The sequence below is a fragment of the Kogia breviceps genome, chromosome 3 (genome assembly GCF_026419965.1).
Source record: "Kogia breviceps isolate mKogBre1 chromosome 3, mKogBre1 haplotype 1, whole genome shotgun sequence".
Classification (NCBI taxonomy): Eukaryota; Metazoa; Chordata; class Mammalia; order Artiodactyla; family Physeteridae; genus Kogia; species Kogia breviceps.
The window spans coordinates 48,786,033-48,807,521 of NC_081312.1; the positions used below are offsets into that span (position 1 = coordinate 48,786,033).

Genomic DNA, 21,489 nt, shown 5'->3' on the forward strand with positions numbered 1-21,489 from the left:
AGTTGTGGTTCACGGGCTTAGCCGCTCCGAGGCATGTGGGATCCTCCCAGACCAGGCCAAACCTGTGTCCCTGCATTGGCAGGTAGACTCAACCACTGCGCCACCAGGGAAGTCCTAAGTACTATTTTTGTAATGAGTTTTGTGGACTTGTCTTCAAAACCTTCACCTATTTATGGTGGACTTGAATTGATTGTAGGTGGTGGTGTTGGTTGTGGGATTGTGTTGAATTTTGGTGGTTCACTTGGGGGTTTAATAGTATTTTTTATTTATTTAGGGGGAATATTAGTAGTATTTGGTTATATGACAGCTGTGGCTACTGAGAAGTATCCTGAAGTTTGAGTCTCTATTAAGACTGTTCTTAGGTATATTTCTTTCAGGGTTGATGATAGAATTTTCAATAGTATTCTTTGTTTTAAAGGATGAGGAAGTGGAGATTGTATTTAAGTTTAATGGACTAGGGGACTGGGTAATTTATGATACAGGTGATTCTGGGTTTTTTGTGAAGAGCCTATAGGAATTGCAGTGTTGTATAGCTATGGGTCTTAATTGGTAATTGTTACTGGTTGATCATTACTTATTGGTGTTGTGGTTATTATAGAGGTTACTCATGGTAATTAATAGAATTGTACTTAGGGCAAGGGTAATGGGAAATGAAAGAAAATATAGTTTGATTAGGCCTTTTTGGTCTGACACTAGTATAGAAAATTTTATTTGAATAAGGGAAGTAGTTTTTGGAAAGATACTTCCTAGTCAGATTAAATCTAGGAGACATGACGCTGATTTTTGACTTGTTGATAAATTTAAGTATGGTGGGAAGAGGTGTATAATGGGAAATACCTAAGAGGTTGGAAAATTTGAAGAAATTTGAGGGATATTTAAATTTTAAGTTTCGTGTAGTGAGGTTGATTTCAAATGCCAGAATAAAACCTAGGATGGTCACAGCAAAGCCAGTTAGTTTCAAGTAATCAGGTATTGTTATTTGTGGGATTGTCATTGGGGGAATTTTGCTGGAGGTAATGAATCCAGCAAAGATACTTAATAGCTAATAAACATTTAACAGAATTGATTAGCAGTGGGTTGTTTTCATTAATTAAAGTAGAAAAGCGAGGTTGTCCTAATGGTGCGAAGAAAATAATGCGAGTGCCATAGACAGCTGTAAGGGATGTGGTGACGAGAGTTATTTGCTGGGCTCAGGAGTTGGTGTACAGCGTGTTAGCAGTGTCAGTAATTAGTTCTTTAGAGTAGAAACCTGTGAGGAACGGTATTCCTGTCAGTGAGAGACTCCCAATAATGAGGGCCGCTGTGGTAAAAGGTATTGCTTTAAATAAACCTCCTATCTTTCGAATGTCTTGTTCATCGTGTAGGCTATGAATAATGGAGCCAGAGCATATAAACAGGATGGCCTTGAAAAAGGCATGTGTGCAAACATGGAGAAATGCTAGACAAGGTTGGTTAATACCGATCGTTAGTATTATAAGGCCTAATTGGCTTGAAGTTAGAGAAGGCAACAATTTTTTTGATGTCATTTTGGGTGAGAGCACATATTGCTGTAAATAATGTAGTTATGTTTATCCAGACATAATGTTATTGTTTGGGTAAATTTATTATTCTCTGTTAAAGGGTAAAAGCAGATAAGTAGGAAAATACCTGCTGTAACTCTTGTGCTTGAGTGAATAGAGCTGAAATGGGAGGAGGGCCTTCTATTGCTGAGGGAATGTCTGGAGGCCAAACTGGGTGGATTTTCCAGCTGCAGCCAACACAAGTCCTATTAGAGGTAGGTTTGAGTGATTTTGGTTAAGTATAAAGATTTGTTGTATGTCTCATGAGTGTAAATTAAATAGGAATCATGCTGTTGATATAAGTCCAATGTCTCCAATGCGATCATATAAAATTGCTTGGAGAGTGGCTGTATTTGCATCTGCTTGTCCATATCATCACCTGATAAGTAAAAAAGATATAATTCCGACTCCTCATCCAATGAAAAGTTGTAAAACATTGTTAACAGTGATAAGAGTTAGTATTGTGATAAGAAAAAGGAGTATTTAAAGAATTGATTAATGTTAGGATCTGAGTGCATGTATCACATTGAAAATTCTATAATAGATCATGTGACAAATAATGCTACTGGCACAAATATTGAGAAATAGTCTGTTTTGAAGCTAAGTGATAATTTAAGGGTTTGGATAGTAATTCAATGTCAGTTTAAGATAATTATCTCTTGACCTGTATGAATGAATATTGTTGGAATTAAGCTGGTGATAAAAGCATATGAGATAGTGGTTTTTTACAAAGGATGGATATGTGTTACTTTTGTAGATGTTGGTGCTTGTTATTATAATTGGTATCGTTAGTATAAATAGTGTAACTAGTGTGAAAGAGGGAAGTAAGTTTATTACTTTTATTTGGAGTTGCACCAATTTTTTGGTTCTAAGACCAATGGATAGCTATCCTTTAAAAGTTTGAAAAAGTCATATTGTTAGATATGGAAGCCTGAATTAGCAATTCTTGCATACTTTTTCAGTAAATAAAAATATTTAGTCTTCTGTTACTAGATTCACAATCTAGTGTTTTTTTTGAAACTATATTTACCGTACAAGGGTCCTAAAATGATTTTGGGGTTTAATGATAGGAGTAAGAGATGTAAAATGTGAAGGGGTTATGTGGGCATTTTCTCATGTGAATGATGGTGGGTATATTTGCCTCGTGTTACGATTAATATGTATAGTGAGTATAAGGTGGTAATTACTATGTTAATTCCTATGAGGATAATGGTGATATTTGATCATGAAAAGGATGTTACTACTACAAAGAGTCCTCCAATTAGATAGTTAGGGGGTAGAGCTAGGTTTGTTAGGCTTGCTAATTGCCATTGTGTTGGTATTAATGGGAGGAATGTTTGTAGACCTCGGGCTACAATTATTGTTCCGCTGTAAATTCGTTTGTAATTTGAATTTGCTAGGCAGAATCATATGGATGATGTGAGGCAGTGGGCAATTATTAGAGCAGTGGCCCCGATATAACTTCAAGGTGTTTGGATAAAAAGGACTACAATAACAAGTGCTATGTGACTGACGGAAGAATACGTGATAGGTGATTTTAGATCTGTTTGGCATAAACAAATTGAACTAGTTATGATTATTCCTCATAAGGAGAGTATGAGAAAAGGGTATGTTATGAAGTATATTAGTGGGTTTAGTATTGTAATTTGCAATATACCATAGCCTCTGAGTTTTAGTAGTACGGCTGCAAGGACTATGGGTCCTGCAATGGGGGCTTCTACATGTGCTTCAGGTAGTCAAAGGTGAAGGCCGTTGAGTATTTTTACTGTAAAGACTAGCATACATGCTAGTCATATGAAAATGTTGGATCAGGAGTTGGCTATTGCTTATTATGTTCGGTATTGAAGTATTAGAAAATTTAGTGAGCCTGTGACATTTTGAATATGTATTAGTGCTACTAAGAGTAGAAGTGATCCTACTAGTGTATAAAATAAGAAATAAAGTCTAGGAGCTTCCCTGGTGGCGCAGTGGTTGAGAGTCCGCCTGCCGATGCAGGGGACACGGGTTCGTGCCCCGGTCTGGGAGGATCCCACATGCCGCGGAGCGGCTGGGCCCGTGAGCCATGGCCGCTGAGCCTGCGCGTCCAGAACCTGTGCTCCGCAACGGGAGAGGCCACATCAGTGAGAGGCCAGCGTACCCAAAAAAAAAAAAAAAAAAAAAAGATATAAAGTCCTGTATTAAGACATTCTGTTTGATTACTCCATCGGGTAATGATAATAAGTGTTGGAACTAGTATTGCTTCAAATAAAATATAAAATAAAATTAATTCTGTGGCAGTGAATTTTATAATTAGGAATATGTGTAATGTAATTAGCATGGTAATATATAATTTTTTTCAAGTTAATGATTCTTTGAGTAGGTGAAATTGGCTGGCTATTAATTATGGTAAAGAGTCATGTTGTTAAAATTAATAATGGTGCTAAGGAGCTGGAGAAAAAGAATTAGTGAAAAGTTGAGGCTATTGTCATTAAATTGATTAAGAAGAAAAAGGCTATGAGACTATTAAGTTATGGACTTAATTGGTATTAATTCAGATTATGTTCTTTGATAATATGTTAGTGGTATTAGTATAATTGTAGGCATAATAACTTTTAACATTGGAGGAGATTAAGAGTTTGTACATAATCAGTGCCGTATGTGTTTGATACGATTACTAGTAGGGATAGTCCGAGTGCGGCTTCTCAAGCTGAGAATACGAGCAGAACAATTGGTATTATGCTGGCTAGGGCAAAATGTGTATTTAGGATTATTAGCGTTGCTATAATGAATAGTGATAATATTATGCCTTCAAGGCATGATAGTGAAGATATTAGGTGAGATCAATATATTAATAATTCTGTAAGAGATACTATAAATGTTATAATTATATACACTAAAAGCACTTGGTAATTATGAACTTAATCATAATCTAATGAGTTAATCATTTAGTTTAATTACCATATTCAGTTCATTCTAGTCCTTTTTGGGTTCATTCATTAGGCTAGGCTTATTGCTAGTAATAAAATTAGGAATAAAGCTATAATGAGTATTGTTTTTAGATTATTTGTCTGAGATGCTCAGGGTAGAGGGGGTAAAAGAACAATTTCTAAATCATAAAGGAGGAATATAATGGCTACCAGGAAAAATTTTATGGAAAAAGGTAGACGTGCTGATCCTATAAGGTCAAATCCGCACTCACAAGGACTTGTTTCTTCTGTGTAAATATTTAATTGGGGAAGTCAGAATGTGATAAATACAAGTAGTGAGGCTAGTGCTATGTTTGTAATTAATGTCAATATTAGAGTTATTCTTTTTCGGATTCTACTGAAGCCAATTGATTGTAAGTCAATTGTACTATTTAATACTAAAATAATAAGATCCTCATCAGTAAATGGATATGTAAAGGAATAGTCATACTCCATCTACAGAATGTCAATATCAGGCAGTGGCTTTGAAGCCGAAGTGGTGGTTAGATGTGAAGTGATATTTTAATTGATGTAAGAAGCAGACAATGAGAGCCAATAGTTACATGCAGTCTGTGGAATCCTGTAGCTATGAAGAAAGTTGACCTGTATACCCAATCTGAAATTGTAAAGGATGTTTCGTAATATTCTGAGGCCTGTAGAAATGTAAAATAAATGCCTAGGGCGACTGTGATTTAAAAAAAAAAAAAAGACCTTGGAGCATGTGTTTTCAGTTTCCTTCTATGAGGCTGTGGTGAGGTCAGATAGTGGATACCCCAGAGGCTAATAATACGGAGGTATTAAGAAGTAGTACTTCTAATGGATTTAGAGGACGGATGCCTGTTGGTGGTCAGCATCTGCCTAGTTTCAGGTGTAGGGGCAAGGCTTGAGTGGTAGAAGGCTCAAAAAGAAATTGGTAAAAAAACAAAAAGAGAACTTCTGAAATAATAAATAGGAGTATTCCATATCAAAGTCCTTTTTGAACACTTGGTTCATTGATGGCCTTGAAAAGTGCTTTCTCAGATGATGTCTTGTCATCACTGATATATTGATAAGGTATTAGTTAGTAGGCCTAGTGCTAATAATAATGTTGAATTGAAGTGAAATCATATAATTAGGTCTGCTGTTATTAGAAGGGCTGAGAGAGCTCCTGTAAGGGGTCAGGGACTGGGATTTAGGTGGGACATTATGTATTGTCTTGTAGGTAAAGATTTGCTAGTAAGGTAAATGCATAAACTAGAAGTATTGCAATGGTGAATTTGAGGATAGTAAGACAAGGATAGGAAATGTAATGAGAGCTGTGGTGGTGCTAATTAGCAATGCTAGAGTCACTCTCCCAATTAAATGAATCAATAGGGGTCCTGCTGTGATGTTAGCTGTTAATAGTATGGCTAAAGCTGTTGGTTGAATGAATAAGCTGATAGTTTTTATGACTGCTAGCATAGGAATAAGAGGAACCAGTGTTCCTTGTGGTAGAAAGTGAGCTAAGCATGCTTTTGTTTTGTGATGAAAGCCTGTAATTATAGTTCCTGCCCATAGAGAAACTGCTGTTCCTAATATTATTTTTATATCCCTAATATTATAAATTGCTATTAATATTATTGAGAGTTGTGTAGTAGGTATAAATGAATGTGGTAATAGTCCTAATAGATTTGTTGATCGAATAAATAAGTGATGTTAAGTATTAGTGCTCAGGTCTGTCCTTTGTGATTGTGAAAAGCTATTATTTGTTTCAATGGGAGTTGAGCTAATCATTTTTGAATAGAAATTATACAATGGTTAATTAGTTGATTAGGTGTTGGGAATATAACGATTACGATAACAATAGGAAGTCCTGTTATTGTTGGGGCAATGAAAGAGGCAAATAGATTTTCGTTCATTTTGTTTCTCAAGGGGTAGATTGTTTTTGTACTGGGGTAGACATCAACTCTAGATTTGAATAATAAGTATATTTTGAAATTTTTAGTTGGAATATAATAAATAGGACTAGAATTATTAATAGTAATAAATCATGTTGATGTGTCAAATTGTGGCATATCATGAAAGGGAGTTTTAACTTCCAGTCTTTAACTTAAAAAGGTGAATGCTATTTAGCTTCCTAAGGAATTTATAATATTGATGAGGATCACTTTTCAAAGTATTTTAGTGGTACTAGTTCAAGGACAATGGGTATAAAGCTATGATTTGATCCACAAATTTCTGAGCATTGTCTGTAATATAGACCTGGTCGTGGTGATATGAGAGTTGTTTGGTTTAGGCATCCTGGAATTGCCTCTGTTTTTACGCCTAGTAAAGGCACAGCTCATGAGTGTAAAATGTCTTCTGAGGAGGTTAGTATTCAGATTGTTATGTCTGTAGGTAAAACTACTCCGTTGTCTACTTCTACTAGTCATAATTCTCCTGTTTTTAGGTCTGATGTTGGAATTATATAGGAGTCAAAATTTAATTCTTCATAGTCTGTATATCATAGCTTCAGTATCATTGGTGTCCTGTAGTCTTTACGGTAAGGGAAGGGTTATTTAGTCCAGCATGTAAAGTATTTGTAATGATGGCAGGACAATTAGAATTAGGATAATGGCTGGTAAGATTGTCCAGACAGTTTCTACTTCTTGCGCATCTATTGTACTTGTATGTGTTAGTTTAGTTGCTAATATAGAGGACCAAGGAGCCGATTAAAAATATGATTATTAACGTATGATCATGAAAGTGTAGTAGTTCTTCTATAATGGGTGATGCTGCATCTTGAAAACCTAGGTGGAGAGGATACGCCATGGAGCCATCAACATAAAACATAAAAAGGAATGAAGCACTGTTACATGGTACAATATGGATGAGCTTTGAAAGCATTATGCTAAGTGAAGGTAATGAGTCATGAAGGATAACATATTACATGATTCTATTTACGTGAAATATCCAGATAGGCAAATCTATGGAGGCAGAAAGTAGATTAGTGGTTGCCTAGGTTGGTGGCATATTACTGGGATAGGGAGATGATTCCTAAAAGGTACAAGGTTTCTTTTGGGGGGGGATTAAAAGTAAAATGTTCTAAAATTAGTTGCGGTTGATGGTTACACAACTCTGAATATACTAAAAACTAATTGCGCACTTGATGTTTTTTCATTTTTTCATTTCCATTTGCATGGAATGTGTACTTTAGATGGGTGAATTACATGGCATGTGAACTACATCTCAATTTGAAAAAACAGTTGTGGGGATAAAACCAAAACTCTAAAACGGTGGTCCTTATACTTCAATCATCATTAGCCTCACCTGTGTAGCTTGATTAACAATCTAGATACAAATGCTCTAGATCTATCAAGGAACTACAGGACATGAGGATCTTTAAGTGCATATTATTAAGTGAAAGAAGCCAGTCTGAAAAGGCTTTGTACTGTGTGATTCTAGACTTTCTAGAAAAGGTAAAACTGTAGAGACAGTAAGTAGATCAGTGGTTGCCAGGGGCTCGGGGGGAGGGAGAGAGGGGAATAGGTGGAGTACAGGGTATTTTCAGGGCAGTGAAACTATTCTGTACGATACTATAATGGTGGATACGCATCATTATACGTTTGTCAAAACCTATAGAACTGGACCACACAAAGAGTGTATGCCAATGTAAACTACGGATTTTAGTTAATAGCCATATATCAATATTGGTTTATCAGTTATAACAAATGTACCACACTAATTAATACACGATATTAATAACAGAGGAAACTGTGCAAATTGGTAGGAGGTAGCTACGGAAACTGTACTTTCTACTCAATTTTTTGGTAAACCTAAATAAACCTGTTTTTAAAAAGTAAAGTACGTTAATTTTTTTTTTTAAAGTATGTTAATTTTTTAAAAATGTTCTAGGCAAGCCAGAGGAGCCTGGGAAGTCAGGGAAACTCTACAGATGTGAAATGACCTTGTCAGATCAAGGGAGCATTTTAATTCTGAAAACCAGTAGGCAGTCTTCCCCTAGAAGAGGCACATGAGGAGAAAGAATGTTTCCCTTGTTCAGTTCCATATTGATACTGCTGAGCCCAGAATGCATACCTCAGAGAGGTGAGTCTGTAACTGGAGAGTCTGTGCTTCACCACTGGAGCTGAGGGCCCCTTAAGCCTCCTTGGGCTTGATGTGCAGCGGTCACTTCAGCAGGATGATAACAGGAGATTAAAGTAAGAGGACAGGGCTCCTCCCTAGGATGTAGAGGTGATTTGAAACGGGAATCCTGAGCTTGTTGGTGTGGTTGGTTGGTTTGGTTTTAAGAAACTGGGTTGGGGGGCGCAGCCATTGAGTGAAGAAGGGATTATACGGTAGCGAATTAATAGTATAAAAATGTCAGCTGACTTCACAGGAACACGTACCTCAGAAGGAAGGAAAAGATCTCAAGGAGAGATTTCAACAAAAACACCAGGGGAAAATGACCTTCACCTCTGAATGTCCAGTTCAGCCCTTCGCTGGGTGTAGGCGTCTGATCTGTAAGAAGAGTAGTTTATCAGGAGAGCCTCCCAGCCCTCAAGGTCTCATTCAGACTCTGGAATCATGTAAGGAAAAGACAGATCTCTGGGTGTATCTTTTCTAGAGACATATCCGAAGGGAGAAGTAGCAAAGAGTCAGAAAGCCAGCAAACTGGCAGGTACCAAGTTGCTAATTTGCCTTTAGAATTGCATGATTTTTCCCTTCTACCCAGGTCAAATAATAATAAGTAGTAGTAGTGCTAGTAGTAGCAAAGGACAGTCTTCCTGATGCCAAGCACTGTTCCAAGTACCTTGCGTGAATTAACTCGTTTAAGCCCCACCACAGCCCTACCCAGTAAGGGAATTATTACTCATTTTACAGAGCCTGCGGTACAGACATGAAGTAATCTGCCTGGTCACAGCTAGAAGTGTTGAGCTGGGACTCAAACCCAACGCCAGCTCCAGAGCCCGCTGTTTCCCCCTCACGGCACTGCGGCTCCACGTGGACTCCACAGACCCCGGGACTGCCTCATAATATAGAGCAAACTTGAAAAGAAGGAATGTGGGGATTTACCCTTTGGGTTTCAACCCTGCTCATCCACCCCTAGAGAAAGCAGCAATACTGTTCATTCTCCCCGAATAGGAGAAAAATGGGGAAGAAAGACGAAAATTTATTAAAAGGAAAACAAAACACAACCTTTTTTTTTTTCTTTCCCCTTGCAGTGCATGGCAGTATCGTCTCAAGAGCCTTTGCCTTTTTCTGGAGGGAGCAGTTATCTCGCTGGCATGTGCGCGAGACAACGCAGCTGCCCCGCCTGACGCGGGAGCTCCGGGTTCAGTGTCCCGGGTTCTGGAAGCAGTCTCCAGAACCTCCACAGCCCCCCAGTCAGGCCCCTGCCCTCCCCGAGAGTTTGAGCTTCCCGTGCAGCTCAGCTGGTATTGGTGGCTTCTCAGGGCAGGATCCGGGAACGCTTCCTGCCTTTGCTCTCCCACTCAGCTCTCCAGTTGAGGAGCCTTTGGGCGGAGGGCCATGCGTTGCAGCTGAACGGACTGTTCCTTTAAGGAAAACCACTCTTCCCCTCTTGATTAGATGAGTAAATTAGTTCCAGATCCTCTGTCAGGCAGTCAAACTGTTCAAGAGGGTAAGGGTGAAATAGCAAATGTCTTAAGAAGGCTACAGCTCTTCTTTACTTGCTATAATAGGAGAAAAGCTAACTAGCCATAGAGAATGGATAACCAAACATGTTTAGAAATGGGTTTTTAATATAGTGTTTTTGGAAACCATATTCCGAGCACAGGGCCTCAGGCTCAGAAAGGGTTGACACTTGGTTTAAAGCTGTGCTGTCACCATCTTGAAACTTAATAATTTTTGAACAAGGAGTCCCACGTTTTCATTTTGCACTGGGCTCAGCAAATGATGTGGCCGTGCTGTCAGTGAAGTCTGTTTTAAGTCAGCATGATGTAATTATGCACACTTTCTCTTCAATTTCAGGTACGCTAGTGTGTCCTGTCCAAGTTTGCCAATCAACTTTTGTGCTGCATGTTTTTTCTTTTAATGCCTCACCGGGTGGTAAACTCCTGACATTACGTATATTCACTAATCTCTGCTGGAGTGTGCCACGGTGAAGTTTTGATACTGGAAGGTACTGAACATGAGGGCTAAGCCACTAGTGTATGTCAACGAAAACATTTCAAAGCTCACTTCTTCCTTTGACTGGGTACGTCAGGAATTGGTACAAAACCTTCTCCTAAAATGGAAGAGAGAGAATATTGGGGGGCAGTCAGGTTCTTGTCTCACATGGGGCCTTCAGTGAGGATGCAACCCTGTCGTTCTCAACTGCAACACACAGGGGACTGACTCAGGACCTTGGGCAATACGATCAAGTCAACCCTGCAACTACAACCCCAGTGCTTGCTGCCGGGCCCCTCTGGCAACAGAACCAGAGGGGAGGGATGAGGGACGTCCAAGGATGTCTGCGTGATTTGGGGAGTGAGGCCTCTGCTGGCGTACTTCGGTTCCTCAGGTTTAAAAATGCTAGAGCCACTGTTGGTCCTGTTTTCTTGCAAAGATTCCGTTACTCCAGCCAACGTCACTGAAGGGGAACTGAGGGTAAACCCATGGCCCTCCTTATTTTTAGGCCATAATGTGGGAATCAATGATAGGAGACTATTCCACCACGGGACCACATGTGGTGTTTCTTATAAAGCGATGATGGGAGTTTACCAGAAAGTGAAGGCATCCCTTAAGGGACTCAGCCAAGGCATCTCCATTCACAGCAGACTCATAGAGGAAAGTGGCAGAGTTGTAACGTGGGCAGTGGGCTAGCACTGGGGAAGTGGCTAGGCACCCTAAGGACTGGAGGGAAGTCCATCTGTGAGGCAGGCGACAGCAGCAAGCACGTGGCTCTAGACTGGGAATTATGTGGGTGAGGCCCACCCACGTGAGGTCAGGGGGTGGGGAGGTGTGTGTGAGCTAGAGTGAAAGCAAAGGGAGTCCAGGAGGAGGTGGTACTGCCAAAGTCTAGGGATGCCAAGCTGCTGGTTTCTAGGGCAGTGAGATAGCTGTGGAGGGCAAGGTAGGCTTGTGTGCCAAGCTGGCTGTCGAGACAGAAACCCGGGGACAGAAGTCTAGTTATCATGACTTAGATGGAGCCCCATTAGGAGCAGAGACGGCTTGAGGTAGAGCCCGGGAGGTTTGGGTGGGGCTCATGCAATCTTTTGAATCTAAGGTCAGAATTAATTCTCAGGACTGAGACGAAGCTAAAACTTCAAGCAAGAATGAACTCTGCCTGGCTGATGAGGAAGAAGGAACGCAGTCACTGGGGACTGTGTGGGCTGGCCTGTGGTGGAGTTTCCTTTCACATACATTGAGTTGGGTTTTATTTTCTTCAGCAGTTCTAGCAGATATAAGCATTATTTTTATCCTAATTTTATACCTGAGGAATCGGAGAAGTAAATGGAAATGCCCCAAGTTAATGGATTCATCCAGTCTGGGCAACTGGGGCTGTGTCCAGTGCCACCATCTCTGTGCTCTTGGCTTCGATTAGATGACTTCATGAGGGTCGTTTGGTGGTAGTTGTAGCAAAATGATGGAAAGCATGGGTGGGCTCTGCAGCCAGACTGCCCAGCTTTTTGATGCATCCACCTCTTCTGGCTGTGTGACCTTGGGCAGGTTACTTGACCTCTCTGTGCTGTGGTAAAATGAAGATGATGACGATACCTTCCTCACATTGTAGACATGAGTGTTTAATGGAATGCTATATGTATGGGTTTAGAACAGTGCTAGGCACATAAGTGCTTAATACACATTACTGTTACACTCGATCTAGAAGTAAGGGTCTTTAGGGAAGATTTCAGATGTTAACAGTCATCACTACCCAGTGGATGGATGGAGTCATGGCAAGGTTAATCCTAAAGAGTAAATATTGTGAAAGCCATTCCTATTTATTTGGTCTTATAAATCTTTTTTTAAAAAGGCAAGATTTTCTCATTAATTGAATTTTGACCCATGGAATAGTGCATTTAGTGAGAGACCGCTCAATTAGGAGGCAGAAATTTTGGGTATAAGTCCTTGATGTACCACTTCCTGGCTTTGTGAGCTTGGGCAATTTTTCTAATGTCTCTCTCATTTTCCTTATCGGTGAAAATTACCAATAAAAGGAATGACAGCCTGTCTCACAGAACTATCCTGAGAAGATAGAATGAAAGCACTTTTAAATAAAAGGATGCCATGTGTTGGATATTTTTATTCCCTGACACAAACCTGCTGTAAACAAGAAAAGGTTAGTTGTCTGCAGAGTAGGCAAGGGGAAGCCATTCTGGAATCGAAAACTGCGATGCAGATGATCCGCCCTCGCTTTGGATATTAATAATTTAGTAAGGTCGCCAGGCGGGCCCCAGACGGACAGGTCCACAGCCAGTTCCAAGGACTTGCCGATCTTCTTCCTTCTGTGCTGTTCTCTTTATGACAGCCAGATTGTGCTTTTGTTTTTTATTTTCTCTCTACCCATGCAGGAGACTCAGATCCCACCCCAGTGAATCCTTGCTATGACAGGAGTCACACATGTGCCACCACGGCTCGGTGCCATCCGGCGACAGGTGTAGACTACACCTGCGAGTGTGCATCTGGGTACCAGGGAGATGGACGGAGTTGCGTGGGTAAGAGCCGTATGCTCTGTGTTCCCTCATGGAGTCCTCCAACATTATGTCCGTAGAAGACAAGTGTCTGCTTTGTCATCTCCATAGATCAATGAGTTTAGCAGCTATTCATCTAAATACAGCTATTTAAAAACTAAGCATATTCTGGTTAGGTTTAAGAGGGTAGTTTGGAGGTGGGTATTTTTGGCTGGGACTCTGAAAATGGCTATTGTAATTCCTGGATATTTTACATTCTCAAATGTTGTCATTTTAATGCGGAATCAAGTATTTTTTTTTACATTCATTAAAGAGTACATTTTCTGGTTACCTTCAGGTTTCAGACTTTCACCTATTTCTTTCACTTACTGTATCTCGAAAGCAGTAGTGGAAATTTCTTTACATTTTAAAAGAAAAATCGTTACTTTGTGAAAAACGAAGAGTAACGAAAAATCGTTACTCTTCTAAATGTTCAGGATTGTTTAAATGTTTAAAGAATTCTCACAATATTTGTTCAAAATAGATCTCTCTGGGGCTCATACTTGAATGACTTGAAATAAATGTTTATTTTTATGACGATCTGCAACATGCATCCACATTTGGTGCTTAGCGTACATTTCAACCCTTGTTGAGTCTACTAACTGTTAGTCCCATTGAAACCTCTTAGGGATGAGAGCACATTGAGTTTGCAAACCTTCCGCTTGTGGGGACTTTGGTTTAAAAAGCCTTTTCTGTTCTTATTCCTTCTTAGATGTAAATGAATGTGCAACTGGCTTCCATCGCTGTGGCCCCAACTCTGTGTGTGTCAACTTGCTGGGAAGCTACAGGTGTGACTGCCAGAGTGGTTATGAGTTTGCAGACGACCAGCACACCTGCATCTGTGAGTGCCAAAACCGTGCCTCATTTTAGCCAAGATCATGCTGAACCTTGCTCTTGGACTCATTACTATTTCCACCTCCATTATACAGAAGTTTTGTTGGATGGTTTTCTAGAAAACAGACAATTTACATTGAAATAACCCAAAGCTATGGCTCAGTTCCACCCTGTTTGTTGGGGTTTTGTTTTTGTTTGGGTGTTTTTGTTGTTGTTGTGTTGTTGTTTTTCTCTAAATAGATATTTTTGGTGTAAGTTATGGAAGGATGTTCACCTCTGTCAGGATTGCTGTGTATCTTGGTGTTTGACCCAATCATGTAACAAGACTATGAACTTCTCTAATACCAACAGGTCTAGATAGAGGTCAAATGTTTCTCAAGTTAGAATGAAATGGATTTGTAATTCAAAGAGGCCCGTCCCACTTGACTGGTCAAAGAGCACCATCTGTAATAAATATAGCCTTTCTAGAATTCCAGAAAAATACTTGACCGAAGAGTCGATCCAAAAGAACTAGAATTCCAAATTCATCCCACTGTTAGAGCTAGATGATATTAGAGACAACCCACTTTTTAATCCAGTGAGATGAAAAAGTAGCAGCAATCACAGAGACTGTGTGTGTGTGTGTGTGTGTGTGTGTACGTGTGTGTACGTGTGTGTACGCTGGCATGCAAAGCAGCGGTGCTCTGGGGAGTTATAAACTTTAATCAAGGACAGTTTTTGATGACCGATCTTCATGCCTAGTGTAATAGCCACAAACCATGATCAGCACTTCTCAAATTTTAATATGCATACAAACCACCTAGGGATCTTGTTAAAATTCCTATTCTGATTCACTGGCTCTGCTCTGGGGCCTGAGAACCTGCATTCCGTATAAGCCCCCAGATGTCCCGATGCTGTTGGTGTGCAGATCACACTGTAGAGAGCAGGGTACACCCATTTGCAGGCCTGGGCTCTTGGACATCCTTGCCTTCTGCTCTTTTCAGTGATCGCCCCACCTCCCAACCCCTGTGAGGATGGCCGTCACAACTGCGCTCCCGCCAGCCAGGCCCAGTGCATTCACCACGGAGGCAGCTCGTTCAGCTGCGCCTGCCTGCCTGGTTATGCCGGCGACGGGCACCAGTGCACCGGTGAGTAACCGTGGGCGGCCTCAGCGACCCTGAACGTTGCTTTGGATGCACATCCCCAGGGCCGCAGAAGCCTCTCCCTTCCTTTGACTCACACTGCTGTGGAACTGCCGAAAGCAAAAGAAAAGGTGTCCTCTGAGTCAGAAAGAGAGGCGGAGGGTGTGGTTGCCCTGGGACCATATTGTTGAGCATGTATGGTTGTCCTTGGAAGAGCCGTGCCTGGAGCAGTGGGGAGACCCTGCCAGCTTGTAGCCTTCTGTTCCCTGGAGCTAGTGTAGCCAGGAGGGATGTGGGGAAAGGCATATATCCTCCTGGGAGGAAGTCTCCATCCTTCAATCTCTCTGGCTAATGGCTTAATTCAGCACTTCCAGTCCTGCCTAATTTTTAGTTGCTATTCCCTTGCGTGAAGTGGTAATTTAAGCAATCTCTAAACATACATACATACAGTTCTTTCTGTGTAATTTATTCCCTTTCTTCTCTCTCTCTCTGGAAGGGGAGAGGAGAGAGAGAGAGAAGAAATAAATCCACAGATATAAAAGGATATTAATGCATACCTAAGTAGTCAAAGCTTTTCTCCCAGAAATCTATCTATCTTTAAGACTTCATACTGAACTTTATAAAATCACTAAACCAGAAAGCAGGACTAACTGTTCAAATTTAACTTAGAAATGTATGAGGTTGTTTCTGAAAAACTAGGCATAACACTGATTATAAATGTTCATGAAACTGGGATTAGTAGTACCTTAATATAGAGATCATTCAGTAAATCTACATAATCACTAAAGATCTTCAAAACATCTGTCAGTAATGCACACAAATAATGGTTAAATGAGACACTGGGGAGGAGAGGATGGTGGGAAAAGGGTTGGTTTTAGGAATATAAACCTAAAATGCAGGCTTTCCCTCTCTCATCAAATTGCTTCTTGCCTCTACCCCCGTACACCTGGGCCCACTGAGCTGATTTGCTAAGAACAGCCTTGTAACTCCTGGGAGCTTCTTAACTGATTGAATAGCTTGGCCCTGACCTCCTCGCTAGATGTTTGATTCCCCTCCTCCTTCCTTTTCCCTTTGGTTCCAGCAGGACAGGCTGAGTGGACCAGCAGCCTGAAGCCATACGTTATTGACAGAACAGACATGTCAGGGCAGCACAGCCCCTCTGCTCCTTTCCAGATGTGGGGTTTTTCGGGATTTTCTGAACCTGGCTCTTTAATGTGTCCACTTCTGCTGTGCAGAAGCTCAGCTGTATGGTTTACTTTTGAAAACATAGTTTATATTGAAATGACCCAAAGTTGTGGCTCAGTTCAACCCTGATGTTTTTTTTTTTTTTCTTCCCTAAAAACACCCCCAGGTTTAGACAGAGCTCAGGTGCTTTTCAAGTTAGGATGAGGTAGCTTTGTAAGTCACAGATGCTTGTCCCAGTTGACCGGCCAGACAGCTCCATGTGTAATAGATACTCTCTACAGACAGAGGTACCCTCTAGGTCTGGAGGGAGGGGTGTCAGGTGACACACATAAACTTCTCATGTTTCTGCTAAGCCCCGCAGTGGAAATACTGCTCTTTCCACCTCGTGGGACTCGTCATTCTGTTCGATTTAACACACTACTGGCTCTCAGAAAGGAGAATGCACAGAGGAAAAAATCTTGTCAGTAGAATTTCATATTTAAACATCTGGCTGCTCAGGTCAGCAGAGATGGTGTTTTGAAAGTATTTCATTCCTTAGGTCTTTGGTTTAAAACAAAGAAGTTGAAATTATTGCAGCTTAGATGTGATGAGTGTTAAAATCAGAATGTTAATGTAGGTGAGCTGCTTCTTGTCCTAACCCCTTCTAGAATCATTCTCTCTCCCTTCTTTTAACTTCTGCTTGTCCTGTAGGACTTGGGTTACATTTTGGGGTCATATTAGGATCCTGAAATTAGCTACTTTTCCATGCTGGGAGTTTTATAGGGCTGTCATTCTTTCTTGCTGATTTCTGCCATTTTCAGTTGTCCCTGTTTTATCTCTGGTTCTCTATTTTTGAGATTCTCTCTGGAACCCACAAACTTAAAAATAGGCCAAGCCCATCCATTGCTTCCCTGGTGTATTAGTAGTGATCTACTGCAGCATAACCAATTCCCCCAGAACATAGCAGCTTAAAACAATGCACATTATTATTCTCTATATGGCCTAGTCAGGGGGTCTCTGGCAGACCTGGGGCCTCATCTGAAGGCCCAGGTGGGGAAGGAGCCTCACGTGGTTATCTATTGGCAGGATTCAGTTCCCCAAGGACTATCGGACTGAGAGCCTCGGGTCCCCACTGGCTGTTGCCTGGAGGTGACTTTCAGCTTTTTGCCACATGGACCTCTCCTACAAAGTAGCTTCCTTCATCAAAGCCAGCAGCAGGAGGTCTGCCAGCAGGTTGGCAGTGATCACAAAAATGACATCCCCTCAATACTACTTTAGTGTCTTGGTTGGAAGCAAGTTACTCAAAGGAAGGGGATTCCATAAGACACTGAATATCAGGAGGAAGGGATCTTTGGGGACCATCTGAGAGGCTGCTTGCCACAGTCAGTTACCCTGTGGTTGCCGTCCAAGCTTCCAGATTATGGGGTAGTAGAGAATGAATAGTCATTTTCCTAAAGACCTGTGCTGTGCATAAATCAGCCTGGGCCAATTATGAAGGAGGCTTGCAGGATAAGTATATACATGTGTGTGTGTGTATTTTTAAAGGCATGTCACGGTGTGCATGTGTCCCAGTGACCATAGCGATAGAGAAAAAAGAGAAAAATAGAGACGAAGGCTCTATTTTGTGGAAGGTGTGCACACTTGAAACACACATTTCTTTTCACTCCATCAAAGTAGCATTAAAAGAGTGTGTGGGTTTTTCTCCAGCCGGTTTGTTAAAAACCAGATTCCCCCGGGAGGCTGCACTTGGCTTTGGGTTCTCGACCTAGTCTGAGTCACGAAGAGGAATTACTTTTATGCAACTAGAATGAAATCTTTCCAGCTCCCCTCAATGGGGATTGATTTCAACTCTGCATTGGTGTGAGCTGGATGTTTCTCAGGCATGTTTGTCCCTGCAGATCTTGATGATCCTGCCGGGTGGAAAAGCAGAGTGTTTTGAGCTGGGACCTTTCCTCACGTGTGAGTTGAGGTACTGGGTTACAGATGGCCCATTACCCAGAGAAGGGCCATGAGGAGAGGTACTTACACTGTACTCTCTCGTGGTTTCTATTGGAAGCACGTAGATGCTGGGTAAGGTTATAGTAAAGTTGGCGTGGCCACAGCCGAAGCAGAGAAGAAGCTGATTATACTCACAGGTCCCAGAGAGTGGATCACTGCATGCCACGCAGGATCCAAAGGGCACAGCCAGCAGCAGGGTTCTTGACCCAAGTAGGTGGGGAGCAAGAACTCATGGGCCGAAGCCTTTGTTGGGGTCTGGAGGCGGGTCAAGGTGAGTTGGTGCCAGGAAATTTCACTGGGTGGTTCAAGAGCAAAGCAGGGGAGGTAGAGAGGGGGAAGCTCGAGTCCAGGGGTTGGGTTTGTTTTGAAGGGATTTCAGCTGGTTTTGGGTGTGGATTCAGAAGAAAGGCAGGGAGAAGAATGTTGAAGCACCAAGGCATGAACTCAAAATAGACAATTTTTAATAGAGTTTCCAAATAGGTTTTCTTAGCAGCTTGGTAGAGGACAGAACGGAGAATTACACTGAGAATAAGCCATCTTGCATTATCTGACTGGTAAGGGGCTCTACTCTGCCTTGACCTCAGTGTTCTACCAGTCCTTGAAGACCCCAACAGTGATGGTTAAGCAGCCCCCTGTCCCCAGTGGTGTAACAGGAAGCTCCTCCGTTGCCAAGGGGTCGAAAGTCTCTCTGCACTTTCTCTCGACACCTGACCGCCTGTGAAATTGGGAAGACTTCTCCTTTACACAGAAGCTCGGGTCTCCCCCACGCACTCCTCGGGGTTGGCGCGCCTAAGGAGGGGTGTAGCCTGCTCTGTACCCAGGCCCTGGAGTAGCTGGCGAGGCTCCAGTTTCCTTTCACGGTGCAAGGTTCTCCAAAGCGGCGTTGGGCACTGTGCTTCAGGGAGTCTTAAACGTCTCCAGCTTTGGGGGACAGGTGTTGCTCACTTGTGATGCTTTCAGTCTCTTCAGAGACTTTCTCCCTGTTGGTGGTTCATCAGTTAATCGTCTCCCCCATGACTTTGGTATCTGTGGGAGGATGGCTGCTCTTTCGGGTCTGGTCAGAATTCCTAGGCCATAGGCTTTAAGAACATAACTCGGTACCTCTGGGGAGTCCTCTTTCTCTTAGTTCAAAAATAATCACAAGCAACTGATACGTGGTTTCTAGAAATAGGCCCTGTATCTCAGGAATTCCTGCTTCCTGCCATTGCCTGGGGTTCCTGTTACCATGAGAAGTACTTTTAGCATATGCATTATGAATAGCTTTAATTTCCTGCATTTGGCTGGACGTTAATTTTTACAGCTTTGGTTTTATAGCATCTTCCAGTCCCAAGGATCTCGATGGGCACCAGCTTCATCCAACTGGGCATTTGAGTTGTCCTTCCGAAGAGACAGAGGGCCAACCTCAAAGATAATTAAATATGACAATATAGAATGCATGATGATTGGATTGGAGATAAGCTTTTTGTTGTTGTAATTATTTTTATTTGGTTTATTTTTGGTTAACTGAGGAGCTAACCAGCAAACCTTGTTTGATTCTAACCTTGCAAATGAATTTATAACCACTTCCCAGCCTTTGTCAGTTAAAGGAAGGTGACTAGACAGGCCCACTGCTCATCTAGGCAGAGCCTCTCTGGGTGGCATTAAACTTGGTTGTATCGGGCATTCACGGGTTTTGGACTTCAGAGTAAACTAACTTACGTGCAGTAAACTCCCTGAGCCTGAGGATAAGCAGTGTAAGTAATTACATCGCTAATTACGATGTCAGAGACTCCTCTCCCCTGAACAGAACGCCTGTGTTGTGTATCCAGCACGTCCACTTACTCGTACCTGGGAAAGGCCCTTAGTCATGGGAAGGTGGCTCAGTGAAAGCATGGTCACAGCAAGGGTTGCACGGATCGCCCTAGAAGAGGTTTCACCTGGGCCCCGGAGGCTGGGAGAGGAGCCATGTCTGACTGACGTCACATTCAGGGCCGTAAGTTTACGGCTTCCAGGGTGCGATGTGTCTCTGCACGAGCTGTATAGAATTGATGTAATTCTGTCCTTCTGGGACTCCTCTTCTCTAGGGTTTACACCGATCACCCCGTCCCACATTTTTCCCTGTTCACAGATTTTAAAAACATTTCTTGGATGTTATCTCAGATGTGACTACTCTTTTTATTTTCAGTTGAGCCTTGATCAGATCTACACCCTTTATCCTTCTTTTACTCAGGAAGACTTCCTGTCTCTGAAGATGGCTTATCTCAACCACTGGCCATTGGTTTCAACAGTTATATTTTCAGACTTTTATTTATTTATTTTTTTGGCAGCAGGGTGGAGCGGGGGTGGTGTCTTGCTATTGTCAGCCTGTGCTGATTTCAGTAAATAAAAGGAATGTAAGTCAGCCTTTGTTTGAAGTTCCAGGATGTTGCAGTTTTGAGAAATGTGAGAATTAATCCTCATGGTACCATATGGAGAATGTTGGGACCTGAATTGTTTGTACTGATAAGCCAGACAAATTTAGATTTTCTTTTCTATGTGTTGTTTCAAAATCTCTGATGATATTTTTCTTATACTTTTCTATTTTTTCTAAAGGTGGAAAGTAAAGAAAATTTCTGATTAATTGGGCATTCTAGGTAGTAGGACTGACTATGTAAGATTGAATGTGCTTCTAACTTAGTTGAAGAAGTATTTGGAGCCTCAAAGAGTTCTTTGCATCTGTAAATCAGTGCTATAGGGAGATGGTGCCAATAAGGAAAGGGAAAAAAAAACTATTGTTACGTATATTTATTATACGGAATACAATGGAAGGGAATGAATGGTTTATGGACTAAAGGCTAGTTCAAAGGTAAAAACTTCCTGGAATTCACTTTAGATGAAAGATGCCAGGATATATTTCTCTGTGAAGCATATGTTTTTTGTTTTCTGGTGTTTTTTTTTTTTTTGCGGTACGAGGGCCTCTCACTGTTGTGGCCTCCCGTTGCGGAGCACAGGCTCTGGACGCGCAGGCTCAGCGGCCATGGCTCACGGGCCCAGCCGCTCCACGGCACGTGGGATCTTCCCGGACCAGGGCACGAACCCATGTCCCCTGCATCGGCAGGCGGACTCCCAACCACTGCGCCACCAGGGAAGCCCCTGAAGCATATGTTTGATTTCTACACTGAACGTGTCCCTCAACTTTGGACTGTTAAGCTTGCCTTTAAGGTGCCGACGTGTTTCTGCACAAGGTCTTCTGAAGTGGAGCCCTCATGGTTGATCCACGCGCACTAAAGCCATGTGG

The 21,489-nt window shown here is 41.8% G+C and overlaps 1 protein-coding gene across 3 annotated transcripts in view; it reads left to right on the forward strand.

Annotated features, from left to right (window-relative positions):
- NID2 (nidogen 2) overlaps positions 1-21,489 on the forward strand; it is a 78,511-nt gene that overhangs the window by 43,759 nt on the left and 13,263 nt on the right. For all 3 annotated transcript variants that reach the window (XM_059057159.2, XM_067028471.1, XM_059057160.2), the window contains exons 9-11: positions 12,958-13,101; positions 13,829-13,957; positions 14,934-15,077. In XM_059057159.2, the coding sequence (XP_058913142.1) occupies positions 12,958-13,101; positions 13,829-13,957; positions 14,934-15,077 (417 nt within the window). The remainder of the gene's footprint in view (positions 1-12,957; positions 13,102-13,828; positions 13,958-14,933; positions 15,078-21,489) is intronic.